Source organism: Oncorhynchus tshawytscha, linkage group LG13, assembly GCF_018296145.1.
Source record: "Oncorhynchus tshawytscha isolate Ot180627B linkage group LG13, Otsh_v2.0, whole genome shotgun sequence".
Lineage (NCBI taxonomy): Eukaryota > Metazoa > Chordata > Actinopteri > Salmoniformes > Salmonidae > Oncorhynchus > Oncorhynchus tshawytscha.
This window is the reverse complement of record NC_056441.1, coordinates 13,474,194-13,497,066: the sequence shown is the minus strand read 5'-3', so window position 1 is coordinate 13,497,066 and position 22,873 is coordinate 13,474,194. Positions and strand designations below refer to the sequence as shown.

Below are 22,873 nucleotides of genomic sequence, written 5' to 3'. Positions count from 1 at the left end.
GTTTTTGATTGACTTTTTTATGATGCACAGCTTCACACTGAATGACACTATTGTGTTAAAACTAAAGTTAGTAGCAGATGCATGATGAATGGTTTATCACTGGGACACTAGGTGAAATGTGTTCAGTCTTGGTGTTGTCCTCTGGTAGTGGATAGTGACAATGTTTACTGGGCTGGAGAAGAGGACAAGGTGTGTGTGCTCTGAGGGGTAATGTCAGTGTCTGTGTGCTCTGAGGGGTAATATCAGTATCTGTCTAGGTTCTCTGAGGGGTAATGTCAGTGTCTGTCTGTGTGCTCTGAGGGGTAATGTCAGTGTCTGTCTGTGTGCTCTGAGGGGTAATGTCAGTGTCTGTGTGCTCTGAGGGATAATGTCAGTGTCTGTCTGTGTGCTCTGAGGGGTAATGTCAGTGTCTGTCTGTGTGCTCTGAGGGGTAATGTCAGTGTCTGTGTGCGTGCTCTGAGGGGTAATGTCAGTGTCTGTCTGTGTGCTCTGAGGGGTAATGTCAGTATCTGTCTGTGTGCTCTGAGGGGTAATATCAGTGTCTGTCTGTGTGCTCTGAAGGGTAATGTCAGTATCTGCCTGTGTGCTCTGAGGGGTAATATACTATGAGGGGTAATGTACTATGAGGGGTAATGTACTATGAGGGGTAAGGTTGATGTGGTAAGTGTGGAAAACACACCTCTCAGATCACCTCAGAGCATCGCTCTCGTCAGTTTACCTGGCTTTACACATAATACCATAATACACCGATGCATTGCTTTGGTTTAGTACTAAGAGGTTTTTCCATAGTATGTAGACCAGCAGACAGCTACACTTGGTCAGGAGTGGGAACTCCCTGTGTTGGAGAGTGTGAGCTGTCTGTGCTAAAGTGACTGTGGATCTGAGACTTAACCACCTTTCACATAAATCAGTTTCCTTAACACATTTTCCACACCAAAGGCAATGTATAAAACTTCAATAGGCCCATGTCATTTAACAGCAAAGGCCGTTAATTCCAGACATTTAAAAATACATCACTGTCTTCCTGAACTGAACATCTGTGAACCAGACGAGTATTCAACCAGACATGCTTCATTTAATTCCTCTTAACTTTGAGGGGAAATTCAACTCACCTTGGTGGCCATATGAAAACATCCAAAAGGACTTCTGCCTTCTTTAGAGAATGTAGGACTGTCCCTCCCTAGTCCCTAGTCACACAGCTACGCATAATAATTCCTGTTTGTTTACAAATGCTATTGAATAATCTACAGCTCAGTGGCATAGCTGGGATGCACATTGCTCAGTTCATGGCCAGTTCGTCAGGGGCTTGTCCAACTTAAAGTGTCATAAAAAAACACACTCCCCTCTCCAACATTAGAAATATTTTCACATGACCCTCTACCTTTTACTGTAAAGAACATTGTACACCCTCCCCCGCATACAATCAACTCCATGAACAGGTTTCTGTGCCAATGCACCAGAACCAATAAGCAAAGCATACCGATTTCGGGCACTTCAACATTATGGTATGCGTCAACATTATTTTAGGAAGACTTGGAAGAATGATGATCCGCAACAGATAGCACATCTCAGTATCAGAACTTAACATACAGACAGACTGGCCAGCTACTGTGCCTTTCTAGACATTATAAACTGTCCAGAGTAGACCCACAACTGGTCCAAATGGAATGAATGGAATTAAATATTCAAATCCCAGGGCTTTTGCGTCGTTATTCAAATGAGAATTTCACTGCAGTTTACAACCTAGAGTAGAATTTTGTACTCACTTGAAAACAATAACGCACTTTTTCATTTCGTTGTGGTGTTGTAGGCTAGTCTTGGTAGGATAATAATATTGTCCCTAAACAAGCTCAATAGGGGAGCCTTTTGAACTGTGTGTCTCATGTCTTCACTGTTCTTTCATGAGCAATGACATACCTGGCCTCTCCGCATTTACTGAAAATTACTGCAGCTTTAAATGAATGTATGTGTGGTATGATTACTAGTTAGCATATTGTAGATCTGGACGAACGATCCCACCTACCACTATTGTCACTATTAATGGTGGATAGAGGGCAGTTAGACTGGTAGACTACATTGACTTGTGGTATAGTTTGCAAAAGGAAAAGCATAGTGCATAAGGGAAGTATCAAGACACCTTGACAGAGGGGAGGCGCAAGTGTCTTGGATGGAATACATGATATAGTAAAACCTGCAAAAGGGCGAAGGTAAAACATAACCCTCCCCAAAGCAAAACAAAAGTTTGACAATCGTCCCCTATTTTGGAAAACCACCACCCTTCCCCTAATAAATGTTGAACTGTCCCTTATAGACAAGCCACCTCAACTTCATGAAAGGCTTTCGTGCCTGAGGAGCAGAGGGTGAGAGTGGAGGAGAGGGAAAAGACAGAGCGCTATGCTAGAAAAATGCGGGGCTCGTCCTAAAACCTGACGTCAGCAGCACGAGCTTTAATAACATCTCCAGTCCCAGTCCGAGACAGTTGTCCTCCCGGAGGAGATGACAACTAGAAGAAGCATAATAATGCCTGAGACTTGTGCAGTGCAAAATATTTTGTTTTTAGAAAAGGAGTAATTCTGGGTTCAATGAATTTAAAATTCCTAACCAGTGATGAGCTGGCTCCTGGTGTGGATTCTTATAGCAGCTGGGATTCAAAAGGTGAGAAAGTGTCATCAGAATTATTTTTATTAACACGTGGTTTAAACTTTATTTAGCAAATATATTTCTTTCTGAAATACCAGACCTGACTCTTATGATTTATTTTGATTTATTAGGCCTAAATCATTTAATGTGTAAATTTCCAGTGGGGGAAAAAGTACCCAATTGTCATATTTGAGTAAAAGTAAAGATATCTTAAATAGAAAATTACTCAAGTAAAAGTGAAAGTCACCCAGTAAAATACAACTTAAGTAAAAGTCTAAAAGAATTTGGTTTTAAATATACTAATGTATCAAAAGTAAATGTAATTGCTCAAATAAGTATGAAAAGTATAAGTATATATCATGTGAAATTCCTTATATTAAGCAAACCAGACGGCACAATTTTCATGTTTTTTTTAAATTATTGACTTATAGCCAGGGGCACACTCCAACATTCAGACATCATTTACAAGCGAAAATTGTGTTTAGTGAGTCCACCAGATCAGAGGCAGTAGGAATGACCAGGGATGTTCTCTGTTTAGTGAGTCCACCAGATCAGAGGCAGTAGGGATGACCAGGAATGTTCTCTGTTTAGTGAGTCCACCAGATCAGAGGCAGTAGGGATGACCAGGGATGTTCTCTGCTTAGTGAGTCCACCAGATCAGAGGCAGTAGGAATGACCAGGGATGTTCTCTGTTTAGTGAGTCCACCAGATCAGAGGCAGTAGGGATGACCAGGAATGTTCTCTGTTTAGTGAGTCCACCAGATCAGAGGCAGTAGGGATGACCAGGGATGTTCTCTTGATAAGTGTGTGAATTGGACCATTTTCATGTCCTCTAACCACTCAAAATGTAACTACTTTTTTGTGTCAGGGAAAATGTATGGAGTTCTTTCGGAATGTAGTGGAGTAAAAATACAAGTAATCAGAAATATAAATAATAAAGTACAGATATGCAAAAAAAAAATACTTGGGTAGCACTTTAAAGTATTTTTCACTTGAGTACTTTCCACCACTGCTAATTTCCAATTAAGATATAAACATAGTCGCTAACGATGAAAAAGCTATATTGAATATAGAATGGCCTACCAATATGTGATTCCTTAGTCACCTTTAGGCTTCAGAATCAGAGAAGATAATTCTGCAGAATTCACTCCTCTGGCATTGGATCTACTGTGACATTTCGAGTAAAATCACCCTGAATTCCTTTTACACATCTCATTCTTAGTCATACTTTACTGCCACCTTGTGGTTGTGTGGAGTCAGGTTTTGCATTTTACTCGAGATTCCACAAGTTATTGGAAAATACTATTATTTGCATGGCCTCAACAAACAGCAACGTTTCTGTTTTGTTTTCTAGTTTAATTGTCCTCATGAAAGATTTTAAAGAACCTCAATAGATTTCAAAAGTTAAAACTGCTCACATCGTCTCTGATTTGCTGGGCTCAAACCTATGTTGTATCACTCACCCTCCATCAAGATAATTGACAATTGATTGATCACTTTTTCAGTCTCAGCACTTTACAGCGTTTGATGATATATGTCTGTTTAAGGTCACAAGGTCAAACAAAGGTCACACAAAGGGTCAAAAGGTTATAACCCTGAACATGTCACGGTGTTCACGTTCATCTCAACTCCAATTTCAGCTGTCTAGATATGATGGGGGTTAGGAATGATGCAACTATGCATAAATGTACCTAAACTGACATGCACATAGCTTGTCATATCATTAGAAAACCCAATTCAACTTCCTGTTATGCCATATGTATATGGATATTATGACATTATTGACTACACCTCTCTACTTTCTTTTCCTTTTTAGGTTAAAGAAGGGAAGCTACATGAAGACAACAAACTGTTCATGTCATGATCAGTTGTTGTTGTGGTCCGTGTGGGTTTCATTACCTTGAGAAATAACCATAAAATTCATTGTGAGGCGTAAAGTGACATTTTGTGATTGTGTCCCAAATGGAACCCTATTCCCTATATAGTGAACTACTTTTAACCAGGGGCCATACTGCTCTGCTCAAAAGTAGTACACTATATAGGGAACAGAGTACCATTTGGGACATATCCGTGTTCTCTGAGGTTGTTGTGTAATTGACAGCCTGATGACAGCTGACTGGGCTTCAGCAGCAGAACCCCCTGGTTACTGGCTCTGTGCTACAACCATGATTAAGCCTCGTTGATCTGGATTAAGCCTCCTATGCACGCCATGAATTTACTATTTATTAACAGAATTCTATTCGAAAAATGTAAAGGAAGCTGATTAAGGGGTCTTTTTTACAATCAATTAATTGGAGATTAATTGTGTGTATAATTTACTTGGATTAGAAGCTCTTTGGTTTTTAGGATATTTAACATGTTGGGGTTGAAATGTAATTAGCGCTTTGTTTTACCCACATAATTTTTACCACAAGGACAAGTTATAAGATAAATAACTGCCTTAGTGGAGCACGTAATAACACCTTTGATTGGGATCTGTTTCCCTGTTTGGGGGTGTTTGAAGGATCAACTTTTATAAGTGCCATTGCATTGACCACAGACATTACACTTGTAGTTTCCATCTAGTAGGGGCGCAAATACACGTTGTGCAAGGATATCTTGGGGTGGTAAATCAGAGTTTACCGATTGATCTCTGAGTTTTCTGCCCCGCAAAAATACGACCAAGGGATGGTGCGAAAACACACTCCCGATACCGTCATCGGATCTTAGAATGTGCCAATGTTTGTGAACGATTCTCTTAATTTGTTCAGAGCACTTTGACTAGCGGGTAGTTTGAACGCAAGAATGCTAAGGGTTGTTCTTAAGCACGACGCAACACGGACTTCCTGGACACAGCCCTTAGCCTTGGTATTTTGGCCATATACCACAAACCCCCAAAGTGCCGTATTGCTATTCTAAACTGGTTACCAACATAATTAGAGAAGTAAAAATAAATATTTTGTCATACCTGTGGTATATGGTCTGATATCCCATGGCTGTCAACCAATCAGCATTCAGAGCTAAAACCACCCAGTTTAGAGAATTCTACCCTGCAGTAACCTGTATGGGAAACTCCAAGACAAGTTTGTTAAGCAGGGTTGGTCGGCCCATACTGGAGGCAGTGGTTGCTGTTAAGACAGTAACAACAGGAGTTAATATTGTTTTCAATGGGCCGGTTTCCCGGACACAGATTAAGGTTCTGGACTAAAAAGGGATTTCACTTTTGGGAAACCCGCCCAATATGTTCTGATTCTGAAAAAAGCTCCCAAAAATGTGTCTGCTTGTTGAATGTTCAGACATCAGAAATAAGAGTAGTCACATCATTTTGGCCCACAGATGGCATGCAAGGCACAGCCAAAATAGTGTATGACATTTTAAATTAGACCATTAGGCGATCTGGCTACTTGATCTGTAATAATGTGTTGTAGAACACTCTGTGTCCTGACTCATACAAGGAAGTCATGCTCTCTTCACACTCAGACAGTCTGGATCCTAGACTAAGAATCATGTTTGTAGCCAGTCTGAGCCAGCGGACGGGCCAGTTTCCTCTGAAGGGACTCATACACTCTGGATCCTAGACTAAGAATCATGTTTGTAGCCAGTATGAACCAGTGGATGGGCCAGTTTCCTCTGAAGGGACTCATACGGTCTGGATCCTAGACTAAGAATCATGTTTGTAGCCAGTCTGAACCAGTGGACGGGCCAGTTCCCTCTGAAGGGACTCATACGGTCTGGATCGTAGACTAAAAAATCATCTTTATAGCCAGTCTGAACCAGTGGACGGGCCAGTTCCCTCTGAAGGGACTCAAATCCTATCTTTTATAGCCAGTCTGAACCAGTGGACGGGCCAGTTCCCTCTGAAGGGACTCATACGGTCTCCTAGACTAAGAATCATCTTTATAGCCAGTCTGAACCAGTGGAAGTTCCTCTTTATAGCCAGTCTGAACCAGTGGACGGGCCAGTTCCCTGTGAAGGGACTCATACAGTCTGGATCCTAGACTAAGAATCCTCTTTATAGCCAGTCTGAACCAGTGGACGGGCCAGTTCCCTGTGAAGGGACTCATACAGTCTGGATCCAAGACCAACCACCATTTGTTTGGTTGTAAAACTCTCCCTGGTGGCTTGTTCAGACAACATCTGTTTATGAGTGCTTTAAAAATGTTCTATTTCTGTTTGTACAGGCAATATTATGAAATGTTGGACACCTTTTATTGAACTTGTTTTGTCACTTCAGCTATGAACATACTTTATATTTTCAAAGAAACAATATGAGAAATAGGCAGAATAATATACAGCCAGAATATTATGTAGACATGGATCAAGTAAAGACTAACCAGTGTCATATTGATGAAATAATTTTTTCAAATGTAGCCTTGGCCATTGGACAGGACTACTAACTCAAGACCTGTGGGACAGCAGGTAGCCTAGCGGTTAAGAGTGTTGGGCCAGAAACTGAGAGGTTGAATCGCCAAGTTAACTAGGTGTGCTTTTGGGCAAGCAACTTAACTCTAATTGCTCCTGTATGTCACTCTGGGTAAGCACGTCGCCTAAAGGACTAAAATGTAATTGTCTCTCCGTTACCCTGTAATTCAACATTGCTATGAAGAAGGCCTGCAAACCAAACCTTTAAGCCCATACAGGAGGTGCAACATTTCTCCAGCCCAATAGGGGATTTGGGTCTATTACGTCGTTGGCCGAACTAGAGGGAGTTAGTTAGGACAGGTTAGAAATGAAAAGATTAAGTAGATGAAGTTAATTATGACTTTGTTCCTTGGGGTGAATTAATACTGTTTATGCAAGACTATTATTCTCCAGTACTGTTGCTACTTCAACCGAGTGCTGAGAAGTGTTTTAAATTGTCCCAGATATGGTAGCCTACTCAGAAAAAATACACATTCCATGTCTGTTCTCTACTTACATGGTTTATTGTGTTACAAGGTCATAGCGTTTGACCATGCCAAACTAAAATATGTATTATGCATATCAAGAGCGCATAACCCTAACTCCTCCTTGTCCCTCTCATCTAGGCCTACTCCCAGACCCAGAATCCCACTGCCATGCTGCCCCTAACAGAACCCATAGACCTGGAGCCATACAACCGGACCCAGTACTGCCACTGGCCCTGTGAGTGCCCCCCGGTCCTCCCCGCCTGCCCCGCAGGAGTGAGCCTGCTCATGGATGGCTGTGACTGCTGCAAGGCCTGCGCCAGGCAGGTGGGGGAGGAGTGCAACGAGGCAGACACCTGTGACTACCATAAGGGACTGTACTGCGACTACAGCACGGACAAGCCGAGGTACGAAAAAGGAGTGTGTGCATGTAAGTGTCATTCTAACCTACTAAAGACCGTTGTCTTACGTCAAATCGCATCACTTCTACACCACACTCAACGTGTAGGTGGAATCAACTCGCTATCTGTCGCAAGACAACGACTAAAGACACCAATCATAAGTCACAGTAACACTGCTATGATCATGTCCCAACACACTAATTGCACATCTAGTAACATAATCCTTGAAGAAAATGAGAAATGCAATGACAAATTAACAATTAAACAGTGAACATCTTTCATAATCATATTACTTGATGTCATGACTTGTTTGTTTTTGTTCAGATATCACTAAAAACAAAAGCTGCTACATTATCTTGTCATCATTACTGTGTGTCTCTCTGTGATGTAAGACTTCTGTCCTGATCTTCTTTGCCAGATATGGTTGGCACAGGCTGCGAGCATGATGGTGTGATCTACCGGAATGGGCAGAGCTTTAAGCCCAGCTGTAAATACCAGTGTCTGTGTGTGAACGGGGCCATTGGGTGCGTGACCCTGTGTACGGACTCCCAGCCCCCCCGGGTGTGGTGCCAGAACCCGAGGAGGGTCAAGATCCCCGGACGCTGCTGTGAACAGTGGATCTGTGACGAGCCCAAGAAGGGGAGGAAGACTGCAACAAGACATGCAGTGGAGGGTAGGACACAGATCCATCAATCAATCAATCAATTAAGGTTAAGGTCATGTTTTATTATGCCATTTGTAAGTATCAGAATACAGAATACATACATGTCTTTTGTAAGAGCTCTCAACAATCACTCATTTAATCAGTCTATCAATGGTGGCTGGTGTCACTTTAAATGTGAGGACATGCTCATACTAATAGCTTGAATGGAATGAATGGAACAGTATGATACCATTCCAGTCATTACTATAAGCTGTCCTCCCGTCACCAGCCTCCACTGCAGTATGCTACAGTTGATATGTATGTATTGAGAATCTTAAAACACTAATAACACAGGTGCATATTGGGTATTCCTTTGTGAATTGTATGCTGTGTGGGTTCTTGGAACAGTATCTGTGGTGGACTAGGGTGTAGCTTGTTACTCCAGGGAGGAACAGAGGTGCAGCTGTGTAAGAGAAGACCAAATGCTTTTCCTGTACACTCTCACTCTCTCTGTGTCTCAGTGTTATTTTTGGGTAGCTCAAGTGCTGAGTGATCCTGGCCAGTAGTGTGCAAAGTCAAAAGAGAACTTGGATTTACTAGAGAATGTTTGTTTTGGTTAAAAATACAAAATTGCAACAAGACCTGTCACCCTTGCACAACTTAACTATCAATCTTGAAGGTAAAAACACTTCTCATGGCAACAAGCTATTAGGTCCAGTTTTGATGAATAATTATATCACTGCCCATATTCAATTGTTATTATTCTCTGTCTCTCGCTCTTTATCTATGTATCTTTCCATCTCTCACTCTCACTCACTCTCCTTCTCTCTCTCTCTCTCTCTCTCTTTCTCTCTCTCTCTTTCTCTCTCTCTCTCTCTCTCTCTCTCTTTCTCTCTCTATGTATCTCTCTCTCTATGTATCTCTGTCTCTCGGTATCTGTCTCTCTCACACTTTCTCTCTCTCTATGTATCTCTGTCTCTTGGTATCTCTCTCTCTCTTTCTCTCTCTCTATGTATCTCTCTCTCTCTTTGTATCTCTCTTTCTCCATCTATCTCTATCTATGCATCTCTCTCTCACACGCTCTCTTTGTATCTCTCTTTCTCCATGTATCTCTCTCTCGCTATCATGTATATCTCTCTCTATCTATGTATCTCTATCTATGCATCTCTCTCTATGTATCTCTCTCTCTCTCCATGTATCTCTCTCTATTGCTCTCTCTCTCTATCTAGCTGCATATCTCTCTCTATTGCTCTCTCTCTCTATCTAGCTACATATCTCTCTCTATTGCTCTCTCTCTCTCTCTCTATCTAGCTACATATCTCTCTCTATTGCTCTCTCTCTCTATCTAGCTACATATCTCTCTATTGCTCTCTCTCTATCTAGCTACATATCTCTCTCTATTGCTCTCTCTCTCTATCTAGCTACATATCTCTCTATTGCTCTCTCTCTATCTAGCTACATATCTCTCTCTGTTGCTCTCTCTCTCTCTATCTAGCTACATATCTCTCTCTAAATTCTATTTGGCTTTATTGGCATGACATAAGCTTACTTTGGAGATTTACAATATTAACATAATTAAAATAATACTAACCAATATTGTCAACAATAATCTTGGGTAAAAATGACCATACATTGAACAATGACAATGTCATAGGGGACATGTGCAGGTTGGTTGATCTGTCAGACAATGTCCCTCCTCTCTCTCAATTCAATTTCAATGTAAGGGCTTTATTGGCATTGGAAACATATGGTAACATTGCCAAAACAAGTGAACTAGATAATAAACAAAAGTGAAATAAACAATTTACAGTAAAAATGTACAGTAAACATTACACTCACAAAAGTGTCTGTCTGTCGTTCTGTCTGTCTGTCTGTGTTGATATAGCTCTTCCTGCTGAGGCTCAGGGCCGGAGCAGGAACTGTGTGATCCAGACCACCTCCTGGAGTATCTGTTCTAAGACGTGTGGTCGAGGTCTGTCACTGCGCGTCTCCAACGCCAACGAGAGGTGTGAGATGGTGAAAGAGTCCCGCCTCTGCAACATACGGCCCTGTGGGGTGGACATCACCAAGCACATCAAGGTACATGTACTGACGTGCACAGACACACTTCCACGCTGAAATATGCACGAACACGTGGACACAGACACACATGTGCATGCATGCATAGACGCACATGCATTGCATAGAGGTCAAATGTTTGTTCATGCTATCTATATTGAAGAGTTTGTCTAAAAAAATACAACATTCCCAATATTAAAGGAACATTACAGAGCATTGATTCAATCATTCAACTTGTCCTCTTTCTCTTTCGCTCTTTCTCATCGCTCTCAGCCAGGGAAGAAGTGTCTGAACATCTACAGAGAAGAACAGCCAAAAAACTTCACAATCTCAGGCTGTGTCAGTAAGCAGCCTTACTGGCCTAAATACTGTGGGGTGTGCATGGCCACAGACGATCGCTGCTGCATTCCATACAAGTCCAAGACCATCGACGTGGAGTTTGTGTGTCCCAACGGGGCAGTGTTCACATGGCAGGTCATGTGGATCAACGCCTGCTTCTGTAACCTCAGCTGCAGGAACCCCAACAACATCTTCGCCGAGCTGGAGAATTACTATGGTTACCCTGAGATCGTGAACTGAGACATTTCAATAATTCGCCGTAAGCTTATTAAGGGCTCTATTCAGTCTGGATCGCTGAAGCGTTACAGATTGCACAATAGAAATTTAAAGGTCATTTCTGATTGAGACGACATATGCAGTGTTTACGGTGAATGCAGCCTTCGCTAACAAGAGAACATTGCCTTTAAATTTCAATCACGCTGTAACACTGAACTTCGGTGATACGGAGTAGAGCCCTAAACTTCCATCTACCTACATTTTGATCTTCTTTTCCCTTCCTCAAACGTTTTTTTTTTGTCAGAACTTCCGAAAAATGATTTTATTTGACGTTGGTATACATAAAGGCAGGTATTCAATCCGAGGCGCGTTATAGTGCAGAGCACCATACAACAGACAGTCCGCCCTTTGAAGGCATTTTCCCGGTGTCCACAGATGTCATTCATGGCAAATGCTCTGATTGTCAGCTCAAGCCTAAATTTCCTTTACAAGCCTGTTAGTGTGCTGCTCTATATCTTGCATTGGTTTGAATCGATTAGATTGAATCCCACCCAAAGTATTTTTCTTATAAGGGGATATTTCAACGTGAGGATTTTTTTCAGAATATCTTTATGGTCTGTATAGGGTTGCTTTGGGAATGAGTGTGAAATATTTTACTTTTAATTTATTCAATACTAAATGATTGAAAAAATGTTGCCATACAGGTATTTTTTGAGTCACAGTAACAAGTTTCACGAAATCTCGTCCACACTCATGTAAAGATTGGTTTGATCACGTGGCTCTGAATTGAATGATGAGTAAGAGACGGCGTGAGATGCTACTATAGAATGCATGTACTATATACGGTTAAATATCCATCTGTGGAAGTGTGGTGTCATTCTTACAAGGTCACATTCTACTTATGATCATTGAAGTAATCACAACACCAGGACAAAAAGTTATAGGTTTTTATTTATTAAATAAATACAAAACTGTTATGCCATATTTAATGCTTCTCATCTACAGCATTAGGCAGTTGTGCATCTTTAAAAAGCGATGTAGGCCTGTGTTCTACAAAGCCGGCAAGTGTTGCTGTAGTGCACGTAAGAGTGGGAGGGTTTTGATACGTTCTAAGGAGAACTATCCTCACATTACATTATGTGGATCTATCGGCTTGACTCTCTCATCCTTCACAACAAAATAACTTTAAGTCAGAGAAGGTTTCCATGGCACATCATCTTTGTTCTGCCGTGCTTGATTGCATAGAAAACATTTACATACACACACACAAAAAATATCAAAAATATTTTTTTGTTGCCTGAAGCCATGATCTATTAATAAAGCAATAGGATTCAAAGCTGTTCAATTTAGTTTTTGTTGTGTTTGATTAATGAAAATAATTAATGAAAAGAATAGCGGATAGAATTATGGAATGTTCTAGAATAGAACAGTTACAATTGTTTGATTCCACAGAGTTGACAGATACAGAACATCCAGGAGACTTAACTCAAAATGAATGGACAACATCATAAAACAGAGGAATGGTTACAGGAATGTGTTGTATGCACATGATACATTTCCGATTCCCTCCTTCCCACGGTTTCAAAGACGAATATCAATTTGAGCAAAAAAACTTTATCCACTTGCCTCCCTTTTCTTTCTCCACATCTAGGCCTAACACTGTCTATCCTATATCACACAGAACATGAATTATAACACTGAAAAGTTAATGAACAATAACAATGAGAACAGAAAGAAGCACTCATTTACAGTCAGGTACGTATTTAAGAAAACTGTGTCAGATGTGATAAAACACTACAAACAAACAAAAAAATCCTTATGAGAGATTTAAAAGAAAAATGTACAAACTGGTATACTAGGTACTCGCTCTGCAGCAACAGCTTTCTCCCACATTCTCTGTTGCGGTGTAGCTCAGCTGCGTTGTCCCTAACACCTAGATATTCCACTGGACTCTGCAATTGGGAAGGGATCAGTTAATTTCAGGTTTTTTTTTTTCCCTCTACAGAATTTCCTTTATTATGCCGTAGTATATACTTGCATATCTTTACAAAAACAACTCTTTGCATTGAATGGAATGGAATCGTGTGTGTGTGTGTGTGTGTGTGTGTGTGTGTGTGTGTGAGAGAGAGAGAGAGTGGTTAGTGGCAGTGCAGCAGGAACCAGAGGGCTGGAGGTTAAAGGTCGAGGGTAAGGGTCGTCTAGCAGGACACTTCGGTGGACTTGAGAGCGGTGCTGCTGTTTGCTGTGCCTTCCATACTGTCTGTGTGGGATCGGCCACGCTTCTCGTTGGTGTGAGACCGGCTTCGGTTTCCCTCGTTGGTGTGAGACCGGCTTCGGTTTCCCTCGTTGGTGTGAGACCGGCTCCTGTTGCCTTCCATGGAGTGAATGCTGGATCCGGACGCCGTGCGAGAGCGGACCAGTCTAGTCATGCTGGCAGCAGGCACTGAGGGAAGGAGGAAGAGGAGAGAAGGAGGAGGAAAAGGAGGCAGGGGGAACAGGAGGAGGAAAAGGAGCCATAGGAGGAGGTGGAGGAGGCAGGGGTAAATAGGAGGAGGAAAAGGAGCCATAGGAGGAGGTGGAGGAGGCAGGGGTGAATAGGAGGAGGAAAAGGGGCCATAGGAAAAGGTGGAGGAGGCAGGGGTAAATAGGAGGAGGAAAGGGGGCCATAGGAGGAGGTGGAGGAGGCAGGGGTAAATAGGAGGAGGAAAAGGGGCCATAGGAGGAGGTGGAGGAGGCAGGGGGGACAGGAGGAGGAGGAGAGACAGGGTTAATGATCCATTCACACTCCTGTGTCCATGGTCAGCTGGATTCCTATTGAGGGCATTATGTAATATATTATATTTAATCATTACAGAACAGGTAACAGACTTCCTGTTGTCTAAATGTCTAATCTGAAGGTGAAATTACTAATCTCATCTCCTAGTTCTAGACAATGTCATTCTTACAGGTTGTCGTGAAGACCCGTGTTATTAGTTGGCAGCAACACTAATAGGGAAACAGGCTTTTATATTTCTACATACCGAATGTTAATATAATTACTGGTCAGTGTTGGTTACACAGAGAGAGTGTGTACTTACTGTAGCCCATTCCCTGAATGAAGTACTTGAAGGCCTCTGTCAGCTTTGCGGGCTGTTGAGAGAGCAAATGAGAAAGTTAGGCCCTTTTTTCCCCTGTTATTATCCACATAATGACATATCAACTGACAGGTTCGTGGCCATATCCTACAGACGCTGTGATAAAGAGATGACAGCTGTTGTAGCAGAAGGTGCTGAGCTGGGTATAAACTCTCCAGCCTGACGTCCGTGCCTCATTGCTACTGTCACTAATGCTCTTAAGTGAAGCTGCCCTGTATTAGCCCCCTAACTGTTATCCCTTGGCCACCCCAATCCGCCCGGCCTCCGTGAACGTGTTAACAAGCTAGAAACACACCTGGTCAACCATGGGCAGGCCTCCACAATCAGCCATCTGGATGGAGGAGGGGAGAAAAGAAACAGGCTATGAGTTAGGAGTCAGTTAACACCTCATGGGGTGCGCCATTCAAGAGAGCAGAGTTAAGGTAGCACGTCATCAGCGGGACGACATTAGTCACCCGCCATGACTCTTCATTACACAAAACAACTTCCCATTTAATATTTAACACTGTCTCAGCAAACAACAAGTTCCATTAACATCACGTGTCCATTAACATCACGTGTCCATTAACATCACGTGTCCATTAACATCACGTGTCCATTAACATCACGTGTCCATTAACATCACGTGTCCATTAACATCACGTGTCCATTAACATCACGTGTCCATTAACATCACGTGTCCATTAACATCACGTGTCCATTAACATCATCACGTGTCCATTAACATTAACATCACGTGTCCATTAACATCACGTGTCCATTAACATCACGTGTCCATTAACATTAACATCACGTGTCCATTAACATTAACATCACGTGTCCATTAACATTAACATCACGTGTCCATTAACATCACGTGTCAACATCATCACGTGTCAATTAACAATTAACATCACGTGTCAATTAACATCACATCACGTGTCAATTAACATCACGTGTCATTAACATCACGTGTCCATTAACATTAACATCACGTGTCAATTAACATTAACATCACGTGTCAATTAACATCAACATTAACATCACGTGTCAATTAACATCACGTGTCCATTAACATCACGTGTCCATTAACATCACGTGTCCATTAACATCACGTGTCCATTAACATCACGTGTCCATTAACATCACGTGTCCATTAACATTAACATCACGTGTCCATTAACATCACGTGTCCATTAACATCACGTGTCCATTAACATCACGTGTCCATTAACATCACGTGTCCATTAACATCACGTGTCCATTAACATCACGTGTCCATTAACATCACGTGTCCATTAACATCACGTGTCCATTAACATCACGTGTCCATTAACATCACGTGTCCATTAACATCACATGTCCATTAACATTAACATCACGTGTCCATTAACATCACGTGTCCATTAACAACAAGTGACCATTTCCCTTAGCCTCTGAACAGCTAACACAGTTAACGTTGGTAAAACGTGCCCATTTGGTCACAGCCGGGGGCATGCATTTCATAGGTAAGCCTAAGTAGGTCAAACAGGAAGAATTGTGATATGGGTCATGTTCATCAGGAACCAAACAGGGGTAAACAAACTCAAACAGGGAGGCCTCTAGCTGGACGTCGTGCAATAAATAATGCACATTTTTGTTTTCCGTTGCGAAACGTTTTATATTACATGCCTAATGAACAGGACCCTGGAGGCTGGGTACAGCAGCAGTAGCCTCAGCCAGTGGCAAGGCTAGCAAATCAGTCACCAGGTCATTACTGAGCTACTGGAAGCTTATCAGTGATCGCCTTTCCATGATCAGATCTGTTATGAGCAGCAGGAGGGAGATTGTTGGAGGCCACTCACCTTCAGCAATGTGGTCTTTGTCGGGTCCAGCTTAGTATTGCACTCCACCTGTGGACGCAAAGTACAGAGTCTAATTTAGCGACTAAATATAATTAATTTACCATAGTAGAGAACTAAATAGGTAGTCAAATTAAAGGAATTGGGGGAGTAATATTTCATTGCTTTAGTTGTGGTTGACTTCTTTCCCTATTTTGTCCCATGTTTGAATCAGAAACTACATTTTTAACCTTCCATTGTTAATCTTTAAAAATCTCCTGTTAACTTAGGTGAATGTTCAACGCATCAACACATGTTCCTAGGGAACGGGAATGAGGACCAGAGGCATTATCGTTAATGATTTGTTTATGACATTTAGGATTACAGAGTGTGTACTTACCACAGCGTCAACGGCCGGAGAGCTGTCTCCTACCACCAACAGAGAAGGACACCTGAGAGCAATAACAGGAATTGGAACAAATTTGAACCTGTTGGGTTAGAGGATTACAGGGCCAAGAGTTTCCTCGACTATGTGACCTATTGACCAGGCTATAACTAGGGCCCAGAGTTTCCAGGTCAGGGAAAACTCAGGGCTCTAGCAATATGCCATATGAGGTAATTGAGGTATGGTGAAAGTCAGAAGGTTTGGAACTCACGTCAGGGTTCTGACGGTGACTTTTCCACCAGGAATGGGCCTCTCAATCTCCAGATCCCGCCGGCTGGGATGGGAAAAGGTGAAATATCAGTGAGGCACCCAATTAACATACATATATTACAAATATAATAAATATACTATTAAACACATGAGACATTGAATATATTAGAAATACATAGATAATATATATGTTCATAGGCAGTGTTCAATGTACTCTGGAAGACTTTGAAGACTTGAGTATGTATATAAAATATATACTGAACAAAAATATAAAACGCAACATGTAAAAGTGTTGATCCCATGTTTAATGAGCTGTCACACAACACAATGCCACAGATGTCTCAAGTTGAGGGAGTGTGTAATTGGCATGCTGACTGCAGGAATGTCCACCAGAGCTGTTGCCAGAGAATTTAATGTTAATTTCTCTACCATAAGCCGCTTCCAACATCGTTTTAGAGAATTTGGCAGTACGTCCAACCTTCCTCACAAATGCAGACCACGTGTAACCACACTAGCCCAGGACCTCCACATCCGGGCTTCTTCACCTGCAGGATCGTCTGAAATCAGCCACCCATACAGCTGATCAAACTTTGCACAACTGAAGAATTTCTGCACAAGCTGTCAGAAACCTTCAAGGAAGCGCATATGCTTGCTCGTTGTCCTCACCAGGGTCTTGACCTGACTGCAGTTCGGCGTCATAACCGACTTCAGAGGGCAAATGCTCACCTTTGATGGCCACTGGTACGCTGGAGAAGTGCGCTCTTCACGGATAAATCCCAGTTTCAACTATACTGGGCAGATGGCAGACAGGGTGTATGGCGTCGTGTGGGCGAGTGGTTTGATGATGTCAACGTTGTGAACAGAGTGCCCCATGGTGGTGGTGGGGTTATTGTATGGGCAGGCATAAGCTACGAACAACAAACACAATTGCATTTTATTGATGGCCATTTCAATGCACACAGTCACCGTGACGAGATCCTGAGGCCCGTTGTCATGCCATTCATTGGCCGCCATATCCTCATGTTTCAGCATGATAATGCACAGCCCTATGTCGCAAGAATTTGTACATAATTCTTGGAGCTGAAAATGTTCCAGTTCTTCCATGGCCTGCATACTCACCAGACAAGTCACCCATTGAGCATGTTTGGGATGCTCTGGTTCAAAGTGTATGACACTGTGTTCCACTTCCCGTCTATTGGCAATATACCACAAACCCCAGAGGTGCTTTATTGTTATTATAAACTGGTTTACAAAATAATTAGAGCAGTAAAAATACATGTTTTGTAATTGATTTACCTGTTGTAAGCTTTAACAAAATGTTGAAGGTTGTACTGGTTCATGTCATTCATGATGTGATGGCGGTAGGTGGCGATAAGGTCATGGTTGTTGGAGATTTCCTCCTACAGAGACAATAATAAACACCTCCTCAGACTCTGATCTAGTGACACAGTACTGAACATTCTAAGCCAGTTTATATCTATGTAGCCGACAATTAGAATAGATTCAGTGGGATTATGTTGACGTGATTTGCAGTTTCAATCACCGTCTCTATCTGGGGGCTCACTGCTTACCTTTCCGAAGAGATGGCCGATGAGCATGTCAGGCAAAGGAGTGACCTGAAAAGAGATTCAAAAGCAGATTTATATCACAGCAACGTTCAATCATATGCTGTATACACATACATAGTTATGTGATGCTTTGTTGAAATGGGTAGAGAATGTCCCTAGCTGATTGGGCGGGTGGGACTTTTGTGATTTTGTGACAACTGTTGACAATGTAAAAAGGGCTTTATAAATCTAAGTGGATTGATTGTTGTGGATCTGTGGTTGTGTGGACTTCAGGAGATGTATAGTACCTTGTTTGTAGCCCAGTCCATCCACCCCTCAGCACAGGGGTTGATATTAATCAGAACCAGGCCTTCCACCAACGTGGGGTAGTCCAGCTAAAAACAGAAACAAACATTCAGTCACTGACTTCTTAATGGTGAAAATATTTTTTAAAGTACTCGTTGAAACTTCAAAGGGGTCGATTTTATTCATTATACTCATTGAAACCTCAATGTTTCATAACAAAGAGAGGTCAGATGTGGGTCAGTTAGGAGTGAAAACATCCTTTGTGTTCCTCCATTGCTGGGTATCAGCACAGTGAGACTGTCCCCACAGAGTCGGGTGTTTTGGTGCGGAGCCAGTCTAGAACATTCCACAGCAGCAGGCTAAAGCAATAAGCAGGAGTGAACTGCCAAAATCAGCACAGCATCACTGGAAACATTGGTTTCAGTTCTAATCCCGGTTTGATTAAAACTCTTCATAATGAAGCAAACTTAAGCATAACTGAAGGGGGAAATGAGGAAGGAGGGAGGAGGACATCAAACTCACAGCGAATCTTGCAAGGATGTAGGCTCCAGCTCCGACGGCCATTCCAATGACGCTCTTCAGACTGTGGTTAACAAAGAAACAGAGAGAATATCATCAGAATCTCTTTTTTGATCCAAAATGGATGCAGGTCTAATACACCATGGTCTGTATTCAGCAAAGAATCCCAGAGTAGGAGTGCAGATCTAGGATCAGTCTTATTCATCATGATCTACAGGGAAAAACAGCAGTTCTAATCTGAGACGCTTTATGAATATGAATCCTGAACGGTCAGCAGTGTAAACCCTATGGACTGGGTTCAAATGTATGAGGATGTCACGTACTGACCATAGAAATCCTTTATTTTCTATGGTGGAGTAGGTCAGGGTGTGACTGGGGGGTGTTTTAGTTTATTACTTCTATGTGTAGTTTAGTTTTTGTATTTCTATGTTGGCCTGGTATGGTTCCCAATTAGAGGCAGCGGTCTATCGTTGTCTCTGATTGGGGATCATATTTAGGCAGCCTTTTCCCACCTGTTGTTTGTGGGATCTTGTTTTTGTATTGTTGCTTTTGAGCCCTACAAGGCTGTACATTTGTTTGTTTCTCTTTATTGTTTTTGTTGCTGGTTCACATTTAAATAAATGATGATGAACCCAAATCACTCTGCGCCTCGGTCTACCCATTTCAACAAGCGTTACAGAGGAGAAATACATTACATCATGAAATGATCTGATCAATGTCAAAATCGTATAAAGTCCTTCTTTGGACTTACCCAAAATGCTTGAGGACCAGGGGGAGAGACTCAGACAGCAGATCCATGGAGGGGTACTCGTACCTGGAGAGAAAACAACAACCGTCAGGGTTATAGTACTTCAATTGTCAACACTTTACAATGCATTTTATCACAGCCCTCCATCTCTTTATTCCATCCATGGCCTTACACTGGATTCTGCTATCTGTTTTTCACTTTGAATATCTCTCCTATTCAAGTGAAGTGTCAAAGCATTCAGGTAAAAACAAGCAGTGTAAACCAAGCTAATGATTTATCAAGAGAGTGTAAATGTGTCACAAAAGTAATCTAGATCAACAGTAAAGAACTTTGATGGGGGCCACAAATAATCTGAACTCATCGTGCGGGGCTGTAGTTGCCCGCAGGTCTGCATCATTTTTTTTTACATTTTAGAGTTAATGTTGTGCAATTCACATTTTTCCATGGTGTGTAGAGAGAATGTTGCTGTTTTAAAGCAAGTTTGCTGCAATTCTACACATTTTAGCATGGGGCGGAGAGAAGATTTTGCAACTGATTTCATGCAATTCTAAAAATGAGAGAAATGTTTGCAGTTAATATATCTGACTGAGACTGTATCAGAAAATTGAATGGGGCCCCACGGCTGTAAATTCGACCATATTAACAAGTTTAGATAGCTGGCCGCAAAACTAACTTAGTAATCTTAAAAACGTACAACCAAATTTTGAAATCGCACCTTGTGTACTCTACTATTCTAACTCACAACCGTAAATTGAGACCCCGACTGAGTAAAAAAAATAAAATAATAATAATAATAATTGATCTGGGGATATTCAAAAGGAAGCACCGGGCCGCCAGTTGCCCTTCCCTGATCTAGATTCTCTAGATCAGAGGTCAAAGGGTGACAGACAGACGGACACGCTGGCAAACAGACAGGCAGGCTGACCTACATTTGGTGCTAAGGCGAGGTGTGGCGTGGACTATAGGTGGTTTAACGGTGGGTTCGATTCCGGTCCATTCTCTCCTCTATATTCCCCTCAGTACTATCCAATCAACAAAATAATCTGTGGGATGATGCTAGGCAACTGGACTCACCCGGTAGAGAAGGTGCTGGCCCCCTTGTGCTGTCCAGGGGCATCGACATGGCACACAGCAAAGTGCTGCATGATCTCCTGCATGTCCTCATGCTGGAACATGGAGTCAAAGCACGTCTTGTCTGAAACAACATGGAGGGCAGGTACAAGACGTTAGTGATGAGGTCTCGCATAATTTGTAGATGTCAGATGTCGAACACTGTGACATGGTGACCATTGAGTGTTTCTTCTCAACGTTAGATAATGCTAATAAATAGATAAATCTATTCCATTTGCCATTATTTAGCCAATAAAGAGAACCAATTCTCTTCTACAACAATTGACTCAAGCTAAGTAAATGAACTGTCGTTAACCAGCCGTTACAATCAACAGATGTTCTCATTCACTCTGAAGGCAGTACAACCAAAGTGCATGGGAGCTTTAGACTCACATTGGGGGGTGACATTAAATTCATTAAATATTATGGGATGAATTAAGTGTATGGGGCTTACGGTTCAGTCCAATGTCATGGAAGGTAAGGATGACGGGGCGGTCTCCTTTGGGCACCCCCTTCATGGTGCAGTGGATCCTTCCATGGGGAGTCTCTACATTGTGCTCCTAAAGATGGAATAAACCATGGTTAGCAAATAGGGGTACCACAGAACTCAGTCAACTTTCTGAGAAAATGTTATCCATAGCAAAAATAAACATTATTGAAGAACTCTACCCGACCTGGACAAGGTAAACCCTAAGCGAAACAGAGTTGAACTGCACCAAGGTATCCATGCTTAGCAGAGAATGGTATTCCAGAACACTGTTCAAACGCACCAATACAGCCTATAGCTCATGTGGTGAGCCCTGAAGATGGCAGTGGACAGAACTTTATTTCATGTTTTACTTTGATCTGCATGTGTTTTTTCTCCAATACTCAACACATTGTAATCAGAATACATCCACTGACTTTAAGTCCTTCTGAATAAGAGAAAATGCTAAATGACCTAAATGTAAATGCTTCATCCGTAAGAGCCATTCAAAACAAAACACATGTATCCAACCTTCTGTAAATTAGACCATTGGCTCATGCAAAAGAAGTTAGCCTTTCTGCATCTAGTTCTTTTAGTATGTTCCGTTTCTTGAGGAGTCGTCAGCCAGAGCGTCTGGCAGTGATGCTTCAAATAATCAACAATATTCAATCCCACATCATGATTTCTGACTGATGCATATTACTTCAAAGGGACCATTAATCCACAATATTTCTCACAGTCTGAGATGTTCTCTTCATTTCAATCCCACAAAGGTATAAACAGACGAAAAGCTACAGAAGGTAAACAAGCCCAAGACTATCCATCAAAGCACACTATCAACTATAGACAGAGAGACCCACTAGTACTCACAGAGGTTTCAATCTCAGCCATAACACACTCCATGTCCGAATCCCCCTCAAGAACCATGTTTCCTAGTGCCTTTTTGGTCACCCGTAGGGAGTAGTGAACTGTGAACGGATGTAGTGTTCTGAGCTATAGATTGAATTGGTGGTAAGCTTCTGTAAAGGTGCTTATGAGGGCACTTCCCTGAGGGTTGTGTTTTATACCCCTGGTACTTACTACTCTGCATAAGACCTGGCCTCCCATGGTGCTTTGCACGGTGGTCAAAACAAGCTAATTCTAGCTGAAGAGATCCTTAAATTGGATCAGCACAATGTCAGACAGTGGGGCAGCATGGGATATTTAATGAAGAGTAGTGCAAAGTGAAGAGTAAGCAAGCCATCAGATCAATGGGAATATACAAGAGCAATGATTAACCTTTAACCCCTTTTGTCAAAATATCCTAATTTGTCAACACATCAGGCAGTCAAGAAAGTTACAAAATAGCACTGGAAACACTAGCAATATAATTAATTATTACTTTTCATAAGCATGTCTGACGTCTTTATAGTGTATAAACTCATAGT

At 41.9% G+C, this 22,873-nt stretch overlaps 2 protein-coding genes across 3 annotated transcripts in view; one reads left to right on the top strand and one right to left on the bottom strand.

Moving 5' to 3' along the window:
- The first annotated feature begins 2,444 nt into the window (after positions 1-2,444).
- Positions 2,445-12,502, top strand: LOC112264341 (CCN family member 4). Its single transcript, XM_024440881.2, has 5 exons — positions 2,445-2,655; positions 7,647-7,935; positions 8,325-8,579; positions 10,435-10,628; positions 10,881-12,502. The coding sequence occupies exons 1-5, from the start codon at positions 2,608-2,610 to the stop codon at positions 11,184-11,186; spliced, it is 1,092 nt and encodes a 363-aa protein (XP_024296649.2). The 5' UTR covers positions 2,445-2,607; the 3' UTR covers positions 11,187-12,502.
- A 644-nt stretch (positions 12,503-13,146) lies between these two features.
- The window catches only part of LOC112264340 (protein NDRG1), a 30,061-nt gene continuing 20,334 nt past the window's right edge, over positions 13,147-22,873 (bottom strand). Inside the window, exons 1-14 of one of the 2 annotated variants that reach the window (XM_024440880.2) lie at positions 22,317-22,487; positions 21,435-21,540; positions 20,945-21,065; positions 19,874-19,936; positions 19,126-19,186; positions 18,606-18,692; positions 18,322-18,366; positions 18,047-18,150; positions 16,752-16,814; positions 16,496-16,547; positions 16,120-16,167; positions 14,592-14,627; positions 14,240-14,291; positions 13,147-13,605 (exon numbers count right to left, since the gene is read on the bottom strand). In XM_024440880.2, the coding sequence (XP_024296648.1) occupies positions 13,361-13,605; positions 14,240-14,291; positions 14,592-14,627; positions 16,120-16,167; positions 16,496-16,547; positions 16,752-16,814; positions 18,047-18,150; positions 18,322-18,366; positions 18,606-18,692; positions 19,126-19,186; positions 19,874-19,936; positions 20,945-21,065; positions 21,435-21,540; positions 22,317-22,373 (1,140 nt within the window). In that variant the 5' untranslated portion in view covers positions 22,374-22,487 and the 3' untranslated portion in view covers positions 13,147-13,360. Of the gene's footprint in view, positions 13,606-14,239; positions 14,292-14,591; positions 14,628-16,119; positions 16,168-16,495; positions 16,548-16,751; positions 16,815-18,046; positions 18,151-18,321; positions 18,367-18,605; positions 18,693-19,125; positions 19,187-19,873; positions 19,937-20,944; positions 21,066-21,434; positions 21,541-22,316; positions 22,488-22,873 lie in introns of those variants that run through there. The other variant, XM_024440879.2, reaches the window with a different exon arrangement.